This window comes from Mustelus asterias, unplaced genomic scaffold, assembly GCF_964213995.1.
Source record: "Mustelus asterias unplaced genomic scaffold, sMusAst1.hap1.1 HAP1_SCAFFOLD_562, whole genome shotgun sequence".
Classification (NCBI taxonomy): Eukaryota; Metazoa; Chordata; class Chondrichthyes; order Carcharhiniformes; family Triakidae; genus Mustelus; species Mustelus asterias.
In genome coordinates, this window is record NW_027590512.1 from 137,650 (window position 1) to 155,048 (window position 17,399).

General features: G+C 52.6%; 2 protein-coding genes across 2 annotated transcripts in view; one reads left to right on the top strand and one right to left on the bottom strand.

Moving 5' to 3' along the window:
* The window catches only part of LOC144487056 (CTD nuclear envelope phosphatase 1-like), a 39,774-nt gene extending 27,017 nt beyond the window's left edge, over positions 1-12,757 (bottom strand). The window contains exon 1 of the mRNA XM_078205103.1: positions 12,082-12,757. Coding sequence (XP_078061229.1) covers positions 12,082-12,542 — 461 coding nt within the window. The 5' untranslated portion in view covers positions 12,543-12,757. The remainder of the gene's footprint in view (positions 1-12,081) is intronic.
* The window catches only part of LOC144487054 (claudin-7-like), a 161,324-nt gene that overhangs the window by 66,220 nt on the left and 77,705 nt on the right, over positions 1-17,399 (top strand). The window lies entirely within an intron of this gene.

Consider the following 17,399-nt stretch of genomic DNA (forward strand, 5'->3'; position numbering starts at 1 on the left):
GTACTGTACCCCAGTGTTACACAGTGACAGACCCGTCCCCACCAGTACTGTACGCCAGTGTTATACAGCGACAGACCCGTCCCCACCAGTACTGTACCCCAGTGTTATACAGCGACAGACCCGTCCCCACCAGTACTGTACCGCAGTGTTATACAGTGACAGACCCGTCCCCACAAGTGCTGTACACCAGTGTTATACAGTGACAGACCCGTCCCCACCAGTACTGTACCCCAGTGTTATACAGTGAAAGACCCGTCCCCACCAGTACTGTACCCCAGTGTTATACAGTGACAGACCCATCACCACCAGTACTGTACCCCAGTGTTATACAGCAACAGACCCGTCCCCACCAGTACTGTACCCCAGTGTTATACAGTGACAGACCCATCACCACCAGTACTGTACCCCAGTGTTACACAGCGACAGACCCGTCCCCACCAGTACTGTACCCCAGTGTTACAGTGACAGACCCGTCCCCACCAGTTCTGCACCCCAGTGTTATACAGTGACAGACCCGTCCCCACTGGTACTGTACCCCAGTGTTACAGTGACAGACCCGTCCCCACCAGTTCTGTACCCCAGTGTTATACAGTGACAGACCCATCCCCACCAGTACTGTACCCCAGTGTTACACAGCGACAGACCCGTCCCCACCAGTACTGTACCCCAGTGTTACACAGTGACAGACCCATCCCCACCAGTACTGTACCCCAGTGTTATACAGTGACAGACCCATCCCCACTAGTACTGTACCCCAGTGTTATACAGCCACAGACCCGTCCCCACCACTTCTGTACCCCAGTGTTATACAGTGACAGACCCGTCCCCACCAGTACTGTACCCCAGTGTTATACAGTGACAGACCCATCCCCACCAGTACTGTACCCCAGTGTTATACAGCGACAGACCCGTCCCCACCAGGACTGTACCCCAGTGTTATACAGCGACAGACCCGTCCCCACCAGTACTGTACCCCAGTGTTATAGTGACAGACCCGTCCCCACCAGTACTGTACCCCAGTGTTATACAGTGACAGACCCATCCCCACCAGTACTGTACCCCAGTGTTATACAGTGACAGACCCGTCCCCACCAGTACTGTACCCCAGTGTTATACAGCGACAGACCCGTCCCCACCAGTACTGTACCCCAGTGTTATAGTGACAGACCCGTCCCCACCAGTACGGTACCCCAGTGTTATACAGCGACAGACCCGTCCCCACCAGTACTGTACCCCAGTGTTATACAGCGACAGACCCGTCCCCACCAGTACTGTACCCCAGTGTTACACATTGTCAGACCCGTCCCCACCAGTACTGTACCCCAGTGTTATACAGTGACAGACCCGTCCCCACCAGTACTGTACCCCAGTGTTATAGTGACAGACCCGTCCCCACCAGTACTGTACCCCAGTGTTATACAGTGACAGACCCGTCCCCACCAGTACTGTACCCCAGTGTTATACAGTGACAGACCCGTCCCCACCAGTACTGTACCCCAGTGTTATAGTGACAGACCCGTCCCCACCAGTACTGTACCCCAGTGTTATAGTGACAGACCCGTCCCCACCAGTACGGTACCCCAGTGTTATACAGTGAAAGACCCGTCCCCACCAGTACTGAACCCCAGTGTTACACAGCGACAGACCCGTCCCCACCAGTACTGTATCCCAGTGTTACACAGCGACAGACCCGTCCCCACCAGTACTGTACCCCAGTGTTACAGTGACAGACCAGTCCCCACCAGTTCTGTACCCCAGTGTTATACAGTGACAGACCCGTCCCCACTAGTACTTTACCCCAGTGTTACAATGACAGACCCGTCCCCACCAGTTCTGTACCCCAGTGTTATACAGTGACAGACCCATCCCCACCAGTACTGTACCCCAGTGTTATACAGCGACAGACCCGTCCCCACCAGTACTGTACCCCAGTGTTACACAGTGACAGACCCGTCCCCACCAGTACTGTACCCCAGTGTTATACAGTGACAGACCCGAACCCACCAGTACTGTACCCCAGTGTTATACAGTGACACACCCATCCCCACCAGTACTGTACCCCAGTGTTATACAGTGACAGATCCGTCCCCACCAGTACTGCACCCCAGTGTTATACAGCGACAGACCCATCCCCACCAGTACTGTACCCCAGTGTTATACAGTGACAGACCCATCACCACCAGTACTGTACCCCAGTGTTATACAGCGACAGACCCGTCCCCACCAGTACTGTACCCCAGTGTTACAGTGACAGAACCGTCCCCACCAGTACTGTATCCCAGTGTTATACAGTGACAGACCCGTCCCCACTAGTACTGTACCCCAGTGTTATACAGCGACAGACCCGTCCCCACCAGTACTGTACCCCAGTGTTATACAGTGACAGACCCATCACCACCAGTACTGTACCCCAGTGTTATACAGCGACAGACCCGTCCCCACTGGTACTGTACCCCAGTGTTACAGTGACAGAACCGTCCCCACCAGTACTGTACCCCAGTGTTATACAGTGACAGACCCATCACCACCAGTACTGTACCCCAGTGTTATACAGCGACAGACCCGTCCCCACTGGTACTGTACCCCAGTGTTACAGTGACAGAACCGTCCCCACCAGTACTGTACCCCAGTGTTATACAGCGACAGACCCGTCCCCACTGGTACTGTACCCCAGTGTTACAGTGACAGAACCGTCCCCACCAGTACTGTACCCCAGTGTCATACAGTGACAGACCCGTCCCCACTAGTACTGTACCCCAGTGTTATAGTGACAGACCTCTCCCCACCAGTTCTGTACCCCAGTGTTATACAGTGACAGACCCGTCCCCACCAGTACTGCACCCCAGTGTTATACAGTGACAGACCCGTTCCCACCAGTTCTGTACCCCAGTGTTATACAGCGACAGACCCGTCCCCATCAGCACTGTACCCCAGTGTTATACTGTGACAGACCCGTCCCCACTAGTACTGTACCCCAGTGTTATAGTGACAGATCTCTCCCCACCAGTACTGTAACCCAGTGTTATACAGTGACAGACCCGTTCCCACCAGTTCTGTACCCCAGTGTTATACAGCGACAGACCCGTCCCCATCAGTACTGTACCCCAGTGTTATACAGTGACAGACCCGTCCCCACTAGTACTGTACCCCAGTGTTATAGTGACAGACCTCTCCCCACCAGTACTGTAACCCAGTGTTACACAGCGACAGACCCGTTCCCACCAGTACTGTACCCGTGTTATACAGCGACAGACCCGTTCCCACCAGTACTGTACCCCAGTGTTCCACAGCGACAGACCCGTCCCCACCAGTACTGTACCCGTGTTATACAGCGGCAGACCCGTCCCCATCAGTACTGTACCCCAGTGTTATACAGTGACAAACCCGTCCCCACTAGTACTGTAACCCAGTGTTATACAGCGACAGACCCGTCCCCACCAGTACTGTACCCCAGTGTTATACAGCGACAGACCCGTCCCCACCAGTACTGTACCCCAGTGTTATACAGTGACAGACCCGTTCCCACCAGTACTGTACCCCAGTGTTACACAGTGACAGACCCGTCCCCACCAGTACTGTACCCCAGTGTTATACAGCGACAGACCCGTCCCCACTAGTACTGTACCCCAGTGTTATACAGTGACAGACCCGTTCCCACCAGTACTGTACCCCAGTGTTACACAGTGACAGACCCGTCCCCACCAGTACTGTACCCCAGTGTTATACAGTGACAGACCCGTTCCCACCAGTACTGTACCCCAGTGTTACACAGTGACAGACCCGTCCCCACTAGTACTGTACCCCAGTGTTATACAGCGACAGACCCGTCCCCACCAGTACAGTACCCCAGTGTTATACAGTGACAGACCCGTCCCCACCAGTACTGTACCCCAGTGTTATACAGCGACAGACCCGTCCCCACCAGTACTGTACCCCAGTGTTATACAGTGACAGACCCGTCCCTACCAGTACTGTACCCCAGTGTTATACAGTGACAGACCCGTTCCCACCAGTACTGTACCCCAGTGTTACACAGTGACAGACCCGTCCCCACTAGTACTGTACCCCAGTGTTATACAGCGACAGACCCGTCCCCACCAGTACAGTACCCCAGTGTTATACAGTGACAGACCCGTCCCCACCAGTACTGTACCCCAGTGTTATAAAGCGACAGACCCGTCCCCACCAGTACTGTACCCCAGTGTTATACAGTGACAGACCCGTCCCCACCAGTACTGTACCCCGGTGTTATACAGCGACAGGCCCGTCCCCACCAGTACTGTACCCCAGTGTTATACAGTGACAGACCCGTCCCCACCAGTACTGTACCCCAGTGTTATACAGCGACAGACCCGTCCCCACCAGTACTGTACCCCAGTGTTATACAGTGACAGACCCGTCCCCACCAGTACTGTACCCCAGTGTTATACAGTGACAGATCCATCCCCACCAGTACTGTACCCCAGTGTTATACAGTGACAGACCCGTCCCCACCAGTACTGTACCCCAGTGTTATACAGTGACAGACCCGTCCCCACCAGTACGGTACCCCAGTGTTATACAGTGACAGATCCATCCCCACCAGTACTGTACCCCAGTGTTATACAGTGACAGACCCATCACCACCAGTACTGTACCCCAGTGTTATACAGCGACAGACCCGTCCCCACCAGTACTGTACGCCAGTGTTATACAGCGACAGACCCGTCCCCACCAGTACTGTACCCCAGTGTTATACAGCGACAGACCCGTCCCCACCAGTACTGTACCCCAGTGTTATACAGTGACAGACCCATCCCCACCACTACTGTACCCCAGTGTTATACAGTGACAGACCCGTCCCCACCAGTACTGTACCGCAGTTATACAGTGACAGACCCGTCCCCACCAGTACTGTACCCCAGTGTTATACAGTGACAGACCCGTCCCCACCAGTACTGTACCCCAGTGTTATACAGCGACAGACACGTCCCCACCAGTACTGTAACCCAGTGTTGTACAGTGACAGACCCATCCCTACCAGTTCTGTACCCCAGTGTTATACAGTGACAGACCCGTCCCCACCAGTACTGTACCCCAGTGTTATACAGTGACAGACACGTCCCCACCAGTTCTGTACCCCAGTGTTATACAGTGACAGACCCGTCCCCACCAGTACTGTACCCCAGTGTTATACAGTGACAGACCCGTCCCCACCAGTACCGTACCCGTGTTATACAGTGACAGAACCGCCCCCACCAGTACTGTACCCCAGTGTTATACAGCGACAGACCCATCCCCACCAGTACTGTACCCCAGTGTTATACAGCGACACACCCGTCCCCACCAGTACTGTACCCCAGTGTTACACAGCGACAGACCCGTCCCCACCAGCACTGTACTCCAGTGTTATACTGCGACAGACCCGTCCCCACCAGTACTGTACCCCAGTGTTATACAGCGACAGACCCGTCCCCACCAGTACTGTACCCCAGTGTTATACAGTAACAGACCCGTCCCCACCAGTACTGTACCCCAGTGTTATACAGCGACAGACCCGTCCCCACCAGCACAGTACCCCAGTGTTATACAGCGACAGACCCGTCCCCACCAGTACTGTACCCGTGTTATACAGCGACAGACCCGTCCCCACCAGTACTGTACCCCAGTGTTACACAGCGACACACCCGTCCCCACCAGTACTGTACCCCAGTGTTATACAGCGACAGACCCGTCCCCACCAGTACTGTACCCCAGTGTTATACAGTAACAGACCCGTCCCCACCAGTACTGTACCCCAGTGTTATACAGCGACAGACCCGTCCCCACCAGCACAGTACCCCAGTGTTATACAGCGACAGACCCGTCCCCACCAGTACTGTACCCGTGTTATACAGCGACAGACCCGTCCCCACCAGTACTGTACCCCAGTGTTACACAGCGACAGACCCGTCCCCACCAGTACTGTACTCCAGTGTTATACAGCGACAGACCCGTCCCCACCAGTACTGTACCCCAGTGTTATACAGCGACAGACCCGTCCCCACCAGTACTGTACCCCAGTGTTATACAGTAACAGACCCGTCCCCACCAGTACTGTACCCCAGTGTTATACAGCGACAGACCCGTCCCCACCAGCACTGTACCCCAGTGTTATACAGCGACAGACCCGTCCCCACCCGTACTGTACCCGTGTTATACAGCGACAGACCCGTCCCCACCAGTACTGTACCCCAGTGTTATACAGTGACAGACCCATCCCCTCCAGTACTGTACCCCAGCGTTATACAGTGACAGACCCGTCCCCACCAGGACTGTACCCCAGTGTTATACAGCGACAGACCCGTCCCCACCAGTACTGTACCCCAGTGTTATAGTGACAGACCCGTTTCCACCAGTACGGTACCCCAGTGTTATACAGCGACAGACCCGTCCCCACCAGTACTGTACCCCAGTGTTACACATTGACAGACCCGTCCCCACCAGTACTGTACCCCAGTGTTATACAGTGACAGACCCGTCCCCACCAGGACTGTACCCCAGTGTTATAGTGACAGACCTCTCCCCACCAGTACTGTAACCCAGTGTTATACAGTGACAGACCCATCCCCACCAGTACTGTACCCCAGTGTTATACAGCGACAGACCCGTCCCCACCAGTACTGTACCCCAGTGTTACACAGTGACAGACCCATCCCCACCAGTACTGTACCCCAGTGTTATACAGCGACAGACCCATCCCCACTAGTACTGTACCCCAGTGTTATACAGCGACAGACCCGTCCCCACCAGTACTGTACCCCAGTGTTATACAGCGACAGACCTGTCCCCACCAGTACTGTACGCCAGTGTTACACAGCGACAGACCCATCACCACCAGTACTGTACCCCAGTGTTATACAGTGACAGACCTGTCCCCACCAGTACTGTACCCCAGTGTTATACAGTGACAGACCTGTCCCCACCAGTACTGTACCCCAGTGTTATACAGTGACAGACCCGTCCCCACCAGTACTGTACCCCAGTGTTACACAGTGACAGACCCGTCCCCACCAGTACTGTACGCCAGTGTTATACAGCGACAGACCCGTCCCCACCAGTACTGTACCCCAGTGTTATACAGCGACAGACCCGTCCCCACCAGTACTGTACCGCAGTGTTATACAGTGACAGACCCGTCCCCACAAGTGCTGTACACCAGTGTTATACAGTGACAGACCCGTCCCCACCAGTACTGTACCCCAGTGTTATACAGTGAAAGACCCGTCCCCACCAGTACTGTACCCCAGTGTTATACAGTGACAGACCCGTCCCCACCAGTACTGTACCCCAGTGTTATACAGTGACAGACCCGTCCCCACCAGTCCTGTACCCCAGTGTTATACAGTGACAGACCCGTCCCCACCAGTACTGTACCCCAGTGTTATACAGCGACAGACCCGTCCCCACCAGTACTGTACCTCAGTGTTATACAGTGACAGACCCGTCCCCACCAGTACTGTACCCCAGTGTTATACAGTGACAGACCCGTCCCCACCAGTACTGTACCCCAGTGTTATACAGTGACAGATCCATCCCCACCAGTACTGTACCCCAGTGTTATACAGTGACAGACCCGTCCCCACCAGTACTGTACCCCAGTGTTATACAGTGACAGATCCATCCCCACCAGTACTGTACCCCAGTGTTATACAGCGACAGACCCGTCCCCACCAGTACTGTACGCCAGTGTTATACAGCGACAGACCCGTCCCCACCAGTACTGTACCCCAGTGTTATACAGTGACAGACCTGTCCCCACCAGTACTGTACCCCAGTGTTATACATTGACAGACCCGTCACCACCAGTACTGTACCCCAGTGTTATACAGCGACAGACCCGTCCCCACCAGTACTGTACGCCAGTGTTATACAGCGACAGACCCGTCCCCACCAGTACTGTACCCCAGTGTTATACAGTGACAGACCTGTCCCCACCAGTACTGTACCCCAGTGTTATACAGTGACAGACCTGTCCCAACCAGTACTGTCCCCCAGTGTTATACAGCGACAGACCCGTCCCCACCAGTACTGTACCCCAGTGTTATACAGTGACAGACCCGTCCCCACCAGTACTGTACCCCAGTGTTATACAGTGACAGACCCGTCCCCACCAGTACTGTACCCCAGTGTTATACAGCGACAGACACGTCCCCACCAGTACTGTAACCCAGTGTTATACAGTGACAGACCCGTCCCCACCAGTACTGTACCCCAGTGTTATACAGTGACAGACACGTCCCCACCAGTACTGTAACTCAGTGTTATACAGTGACAGACCCGAACCCACCAGTACTGTACCCCAGTGTTATACAGTGACAGACCCATCCCCACAAGTACTGTACCCCAGTGTTATACAGTGACAGATCCGTCCCCACCAGTACTGCACCCCAGTGTTATACAGCGACAGACCCATCCCCACCAGTACTGTACCCCAGTGTTATACAGTGACAGACCCATCACCACCAGTACTGTACCCCAGTGTTATACAGCGACAGACCCGTCCCCACCAGTACTGTACCCCAGTGTTACAGTGACAGAACCGTCCCCACCAGTACTGTATCCCAGTGTTATACAGTGACAGACCCGTCCCCACTAGTACTGTACCCCAGTGTTATACAGCGACAGACCCGTCCCCACCAGTACTGTACCCCAGTGTTATACAGTGACAGACCCATCACCACCAGTACTGTACCCCAGTGTTATACAGCGACAGACCCGTCCCCACTGGTACTGTACCCCAGTGTTACAGTGACAGAACCGTCCCCACCAGTACTGTACCCCAGTGTTATACAGTGACAGACCCGTCCCCACTAGTACTGTACCCCAGTGTTATAGTGACAGACCTCTCCCCACCAGTTCTGTACCCCAGTGTTATACAGTGACAGACCCGTCCCCACCAGTACTGCACCCCAGTGTTATACAGTGACAGACCCGTTCCCACCAGTTCTGTACCCGTGTTATACAGCGACAGACCCGTCCCCATCAGCACTGTACCCCAGTGTTATACTGTGACAGACCCGTCCCCACTAGTACTGTACCCCAGTGTTATAGTGACAGATCTCTCCCCACCAGTACTGTAACCCAGTGTTATACAGTGACAGACCCGTCCCCACCAGTACTGTACCCCAGTGTTATACAGTGACAGACCCGTTCCCACCAGTTCTGTACCCCAGTGTTATACAGCGACAGACCCGTCCCCATCAGTACTGTACCCCAGTGTTATACAGTGACAGACCCGTCCCCACTAGTACTGTACCCCAGTGTTATAGTGACAGACCTCTCCCCACCAGTACTGTAACCCAGTGTTACACAGCGACAGACCCGTTCCCACCAGTACTGTACCCGTGTTATACAGCGACAGACCCGTTCCCACCAGTACTGTACCCCAGTGTTACACAGCGACAGACCCGTCCCCAGCAGTACTGTACCAGTGTTATACAGCGGCAGACCCGTCCCCATCAGTACTGTACCCCAGTGTTATACAGTGACAGACCTGTCCCCACTAGTACTGTAACCCAGTGTTATACAGCGACAGACCCGTCCCCACCAGTACTGTACCCCAGTGTTATACAGCGACAGACCCGTCCCCACCAGTACTGTACCCCAGTGTTATACAGTGACAGACCCGTTCCCACCAGTACTGTACCCCAGTGTTACACAGTGACAGACCCGTCCCCACTAGTACTGTACCCCAGTGTTATACAGCGACAGACCCGTCCCCACCAGTACTGTACCCCAGTGTTATACAGTGACAGACCCGTCCCCACCAGTACTGTACCCCAGTGTTATAAAGCGACAGACCCGTCCCCACCAGTACTGTACCCCAGTGTTATACAGTGACAGACCCGTCCCCACCAGTACTGTACCCCGGTGTTATACAGCGACAGGCCCGTCCCCACCAGTACTGTACCCCAGTGTTATACAGCGACAGACCCGTCCCCACCAGTACTGTACCCCAGTGTTATACAGCGACAGACCCGTCCCCACCAGTAGTGTACCCCAGTGTTATACAGGGACAGACCCGTCCCCTCTAGTACTGTACCCCAGTGTTATACAGTGACAGACCCGTCCCCACCAGTACTGTACCCCAGTGTTATAGTGACAGACCCGTCCCCACCAGTACTGTACCCCAGTGTTATACAGTGACAGACCCGTCCACACCAGTACTGTACCCCAGTGTTATACAGCGACAGACCCATCCCCATCAGTACTGTACCCCAGTGTTATGCAGTGACAGACCCATCCCCACCAGTACTGTACCCGTGTTATACAGTAACAGACCCGTCCCCACCAGTACTGTACCCCAGTGTTCTACAGTGACAGACCCGTCCCCACCTGTACTTCCCTATCTAGAAACCATATGATTTGGTTGTGATTCATCTAGATTTATAACAATGTGAGTGCCTGTTCCAGCAGAGGGTAGTTCAGGGAGGTGTTCCATGGAGAGCCATTTTTCCACAATAACTTCATTGCAGTGTGAATGTAAGCCTCCTTGCGACACTGATAGATGAATAAACGGTAGCACAGTGCCCTCAAACCTATCCTCATTCACGTCTTTAAACAACAGAAAAAGCGCTGAGTTAAATCTTCATCGTAACAACTCATCAGCTCCTGCAGTTTCTGTGGTGAAGTTCTCTACACAAATCTCAGAGAGTTCGCACTGGACACGTGGGAAAAGACTGCATCTCACTCAGCGAGAGAGAGATCTGCTTCTCATTTCCATTGCCTTTCCTTCAAGGCACAACTCCTTCCGAAATCATACAAAACAAACAACCCTCAAACTAGATCAAGAACACGTGGCATGCAGTTGAATATTCTCCCCAGTCTCGGCTGCAATAAGTCATCAACCTCGTGGAAAGCACCTCACCGAGATAAATATTATACCAAGGGAAGTTCCTCCAGCACCAACCCACATATATATTGTGCTGAGTGGATTAATCCTGTTCACATTCTTCCCCCCGACCCGACAATCACCACCAGCGGATCTCCCCCTCCCTCCCTGACAGCGTCACTCCCGGGTCAGGATGGACCCCACAGGTTGGCACCTGATGCTATCTGCCAGATGGGTGACCCAACTCCTATCCCTCTAGGTGCTGTTAACGTCAGTACTGCTGGCTAAGGCTGGCTGGCTAAGTCAGTGGTGCTGGTTAAGTCAGGATGGTTAAGCTGGTTAAGTCACTGTTGCTGGTTACGTCAGTGGTGCTGGTTAAGGCTGGTTGGTTGTCAGTGACTATCGTTAACTCCGTGGTGCTAGTTTTGTCAGTGGTGCTAGTTAAGACTGGTTGGTCAGTGGTGCTAATTAAGTCAGTTGCTCTGGTTAAGTCAGTGGTGCGCGTTATATCAGTGGCACTGGTTAAGGCTGGTTAAGTCAGTGGTCTAGTTATGTCAGTGGCACTGGTTAAGGCTGGTTAAGTCAGTGGCTCTGGTTAAGGCTCGCTGGTTAAGTCAGTGGCTTTGGTTAAGTCAGTGGCTCTGGTTAAGGCTCGCTGGTTAAGTCAGTGGCTCTGGTGAAGGTTCGCTGGTTAAGTCAGTGGCTTTGGTTAAGTCAGTGGTCTCGTTATGTCAGTGGCACTGGTTAAGGCTCTCTGGTGAAGTCAGTGTTGCTGGTTAAGGCTCTCTGGTGAAGTCAGTGCTGCTGGTTAAGTCTCTCTGGTTAGGTCAGTGCTGCTGGTTAAGTCAGTGTTGCTGGTTAAAGCTCTCTGGTGAAGTCAGTGCTGCTGGTGAAGTCAGTATTGCTGGTTAAGGCTCTCTGGTGAAGTCAGTGCTGCTGGTTAAGGCTCTCTGGTGAAGTCAGTGCTGCTGGTTAAGTCAGTGTTGCTGGTTAAGGCTCTCTGGTGAAGTCAGTGCTGCTGGTTAAGTCAGTGTTGCTGGTTAAGGCTCTCTGGTGAAGTCAGTGCTGCTGGTGAAGTCAGTGCTGCTGGTTAAGGCTCTCTGGTGAAGTCAGTGCTGCTGGTTAAGGCTCTCTGGTGAAGTCAGTGCTGCTGGTTAAGTCAGTGTTGCTGGTTAAGGCTCTCTGGTGAAGTCAGTGCTGCTGGTTAAGTCAGTGTTGCTGGTTAAGGCTCTCTGGTGAAGTCAGTGCTGCTGGTGAAGTCAGTGCTGCTGGTGAAGTCAGTGCTGCTGGTGAAGTCAGTGCTGCTGGTGAAGTCAGTGCTGCTGGTGAAGTCAGTGCTGCTGGTGAAGTCAGTGCTGCTGGTGAAGTCAGTGCTGCTGGTGAAGTCAGTGCTGCTGGTGAAGTCAGTGCTGCTGGTGAAGTCAGTGCTGCTGGTGAAGTCAGTGCTGCTGGTGAAGTCAGTGCTGCTGGTGAAGTCAGTGCTGCTGGTTAAGTCAGTGCTGCTGGTGAAGTCAGTGCTGCTGGTGAAGTCAGTGCTGCTGGTGAAGTCAGTGCTGCTGGTGAAGCGGGAGCAGCTGGAGGGACTCACGGTGCGGATCTGCCGCCGGAGGATGTAGAGGATGAAGCTCCAGACCTTGGCCGCGAGCGCCACGAAGGTTTTGAGGCCGAGGAGGCACTGAGTCTTCATCATGACCGCCCGGCCCCAGCTGCCCGGGCCCGGCTCCGGCCTCTCCAGCTTGAGCCGATTGCCCGGAGCCGGCAGCAGGCGGAGGGGGGGGTTCAGAGCGGGCCCGGCCCGGGGGGGCGGAGCGGCGGCAGCGAATCCCCCGCCCGGCGGAGCGGAAACTTTCCCCCCCCTTTCACTGGGAGCAAACTGAAACCGGAAGCTGCATGAGAGCCGCCATGACAGCCCGGCCGCGCGTCACTTCCGGGGCACCCACCTCCCATCGGGGACGGAGGGGACACTCCCCGGCAGCCACCGCGCGCGGCCTCCGGCAGGGGGACACCTCCCGGCAGCCACCGCGCCGCTCCTCCCAACCTCTCTTTGTGTCTCTCTTAAAGGAACCCACTGGTTGAACCACAACTGATCATTTGGCCCAAAGATGTGCAGGTTAGGGGGATTGGCCATGCTAAATTGTCCCTTAGTGTCCAAAGATGTGCAGATTAGGTGGATTGGCCATGCTAAATTGTCCCTTAGTGTCCAAAGATGTGCGGGTTAGGTGGATTGGCCATGCTAAATTGTCCCTTAGTGTCAAAAGATGTGCAGGTTAGGTGGATTGGCCATGCTAAACTGCCCCTTAGTGTCCAAAGATGTGCAGGTTAGGTGGATTGGCCATGCTAAATTGTCCCTTAGTGTCCAAAGATGTGCGGGTTGGGTGGATTGGCTATGCTAAATTGTCCCTTCGTGTCCAAAGATGTGCGGGTTGGGTGGATTGGCCATGCTAAATTGTCCCTTCGTGTCCAAAGATGTGCAGGTTAGGTGGATTGGCCATGCTAAATTGTCCCTTCGTGTCCAAACATGTGCAAGTTAGGTGGATTGGCCATGCTAAATTGTCCCTTCGTGTCCAAAAATGTGTAGGTTGGGTGGATTGGCCATGCTAAATTGTCCCTTCGTGTCCAAAGATGTGCAGGTTAGGGGGATTGGCTATGCTAAATTGTCCCTTCGTGTCCAAAGATGTGCAGGTTAGGTGGATTGGCCATGCTATATTGTCCCTTAGTGTCCAAAGATGTGTAGGTTAGGTGGATTGGCCATGCTAAATTGTCCCTTCGTGTCCAAAGATGTGCAGGTTAGGTGGATTGGCTATGCTAAATTGTCCCTTAGTGTCCAAAGATGTGCAGGTTGCGTGGATTGGCTATGCTAAATTGTCCCTTAGTGTCCAAAGAACATAAGAAATAGGAGCAGGAGTAGGCCATCTAGCCCCTCGAGCCTGCCCCACCATTCAATAAGATCATGGCTGATCTGAAGTGGATCAGTTCCACTTACCTGCCTGATCCCCATCACCCCTAATTCCCTTACCGATCAGGAATCCATCTACCTGTGATTTAAACATATTCAACGAGGTAGCCTCCACCACTTCAGTGGGCAGAGAATTCCAGAGATTCACCACCCTCTGAGAGAAGAAGTTCCTCAACTCTGTCCTAAACTGACCCCCCTTTATTTTGAGGCTGTGCCCTCTAGTTCTAGCTTCCTTTCTAAGTGGAAAGAATCTCTCCACCTCCACCCTATCCAGGCCCTTCATTATCTTATAGGTCTCTATAAGATCCCCCCTCAGCCTTCTAAATTCCAACGAGTACAAACCCAATCTGGTCAGTCTCTCCTCATAATCAACACCCCTCATCTCTGGTATCAACCTGGTGAACCTTCTCTGCACTCCCTCCAAGGCCAATATATCCTTCCGCAAATAAAGGGACCAATTCTGCACACAGTATTCCAGCTGCGGCCTCACCAATGCCCTGTACAGATGCAGCAAGACATCTCTGCTTTTATATTCTATCCCCCTTGCGATATAGGCCAACATCCCATTTGCCTTCTTGATCACCTGTTGCACCTGCAGACTGGGTTTTTGCGTCTCATGCACAAGGACCCCCAGGTCCCTCTGCACAGTAGCATGTTGTAATTTTTTTCCATTTAGATAATAATCCAATTTGCTATTTCCTCCAAAGTGAATAACCTCGCATTTGTCAATGTTATACTCCATCTGCCAGATCCTCGCCCACTCACTCAGCCTGTCCAAATCTCTCTGCAGACCTTCTACGCCCTCCACACGATTCACTTTTCCACTTATCTTTGTGTCGTCTGCAAACTTTGTTACCTTACACTCAGTCCCCTCCTCCAGACCGTCTATATAAATGGTAAATAGTTGAGGCCCCAGTACCGATCCCTGCGGCACGCCACTAGTTACCATCTGTCAACCAGAAAAGCACCCATTTATTCCGACTCTCTGCTTCCTGTCGGATAGCCAATCCCCAATCCACACTAACACCCTACCCCCAACTCTGTGTGACCCAATCTTCTTCAGCAACCTTTTTGTGAGGCACCTTATCAAACGCCTGTTGGAAATCCAAAAACACCGCATCCACCGGTTCCCCTCCGTCAACCGCACTAGTCACATCTTCATAAAAATCCAACAAGTTCGTCAAGCACGACTTTCCCCTCATGAATCCATGATGCCCCTTAGTGTCCAAAGATGTGCAGGTTAGCTGCATTGGCTATGCTAAATTGCCCCTTAGTGTCCAAAGATGTGCAGGTTAGGGGGATTGGCCATGCTAAATTGCCCCTTAGTGTCCAAAGATGTGCAGGTTCGGTGGATTGGCTATGCTAAATTGCCCCTTAGTGTCCAAAGATGTGCAGGTTCGGTGGATTGGCTATGCTAAATTGTCCCTTAGTGTCCAAAGATGTGCAGGTTAGGGGTATTGGCCATGCTAAATTGCCCCTTAGTGTCCAAAGATGTGCAGGTTAGGTGGATTGGCCATGGCAAATTGTCCCTTAGTGTCCAAAGATGTGCAGGTTAGGGGTATTGGCCATGCTAAATTGCCCCTTAGTGTCCAAAGATGTGGTTAGGTGGATTGGCCATGGCAAATTGTCCCTTAGTGTCCAAAGATGTGCAGGTTAGGGGTATTGGCCATGCTAAATTGCCCCTTAGTGTCCAAAGATGTGCAGGTTAGGTGGATTGGCCATGGCAAATTGTCCCTTAGTGTCCAAAGATGTGCAGGTTAGGGGTATTGGCCATGCTAAATTGCCCCTTAGTGTCAAGATGTGCAGGTTAGGGGGATTGGCTATGCTAAATTGCCCCTTAGTGTCCAAAGATGTGCAGGTTAGGGGGATTGGCTATGCTAAATTGTCCCTTAGTGTCCAAAGATGTGCAGGTTAGGGGGATTGGCCATGCTAAATTGTCCCTTAGTGTCCAAAGATGTGCAGGTTAGGGGGATTGGCCATGCTAAATTGTCCCTTAGTGTCCAAAGATGTGCAGGTTAGGGGGATTGGCTATGCTAAATTGTCCCTTAGTGTCCAAAGAAGTGCAGGTTAGGGGGATTGGCCATGCTAAATTGTCCCTTAGTGTCCAAAGATGTGCAGGTTAGGGGGATTGGCCATGCTAAATTGTCCCTTAGTGTCCAAAGATGTGCAGGTTAGGGGGATTGGCCATGCTAAATTGTCCCTTAGTGTCCAAAGATGTGCAGGTTAGGGGGATTGGCTATGCTAAATGGATTCTTAGTGTCAGGGGGATTAACTGGGTACACATGGGGTTATGGGGTTCGGGCCTTGGTGGGATGCTCTGTCAGAGTCAGTGCAAACTCGATGGGCTGAATAATTTGTTACTGTCACATGTGTTGGGACACAGTGAAAAGTATTGTTTCTTCCACACTATACAAAGCATACCGTTCATAGATTACATCGGAGTGAAGAGAAGGAGAATGTAGTGTTGCAGTTACAGATAAAGTGAAGAGAAAGATCAGCTTACTATTTATTGGGACCATTCAAAAGTCTAACAGCAGCAGGGAAGAAGCTGTTCTTGAGTCGGTCGGTACATGACCTCAGACTTTTGTATCTTTTTCCCGATGGAAGAAGGTGGAAGAGAGAATGTCTGGGGTGCGTGGGGTCCTTGATTATGCCGGCTGCTTTTCCCCGAGGCAGCAGGAAGTGTAGACAGAGTCAATGGATGGGAGGCTGGTTTGCGTGATGGATTGGGCTGCATTCACGACCCTTTGTAGTTTTTTTGCGGTCTTGGGCAGAGCAGGAGCCAGACCAAGCTGTGATACAACCAGAAAGAATGCCTTCTTTAGTGCATCTGCAAAAGCTAGTGAGAGTTGTAGCTGACATGCCAAATATCTTTAGCCTCCTGAGAAAGTAGAGGTGTTGGTGGGGCTTTCTTAACTAAAGTATCAGCGTGGAAGATCCAGGACAGGTTGTTGGTGATCTGGAAACTTGAAGCTCTCGACCCTTTCTACTTCATCCCCGTTGATGTAGACAGGGGCATTTTCTCCAGTTTAAGTTTAAAGTTTATTTATTAGTCACAAGTAAGGCTTACATTAACACTGCAATGAAGTTACTGTGAAAGTCCCCTAGTCGCCACAGTCCGGTGCCTGTTCGGGTTACACTGAGGGAGAATTTAGCACGGCCGATCCACCCTAACCAGCATGTCTTTCAGACTGTGGGAGGAAACCGGAGCACCCGGAGGAAACCCACGCAGACACGTGGAGAACGTGCAAACTCCGCACAGACAGTGACCCAAACTGGGAATCGAACCCGGCTCCCTGGCGCTGTGAGGCAGCAGTGCGAACCACCGTGCCGTCCACTACACTTCCTGAAGTCGATGACGAGCTCATTCAGGTGACGATTAGGGGGATTAGCAGGGTAAATACGTGGTGTTATGGGGATAGGACCTGGGTGGGATGCTCTGTTGGAGTTGATGCAGACTCAATGGGCTGAATTACCTACATTGTAGGGATTCTCTGACCAGCATTAGACATTAACAATTACATTGTAACCCATTAATAACTAATAATAAATAAAACAATTATGATGATGGCAATCGTGTTAATAATTTAA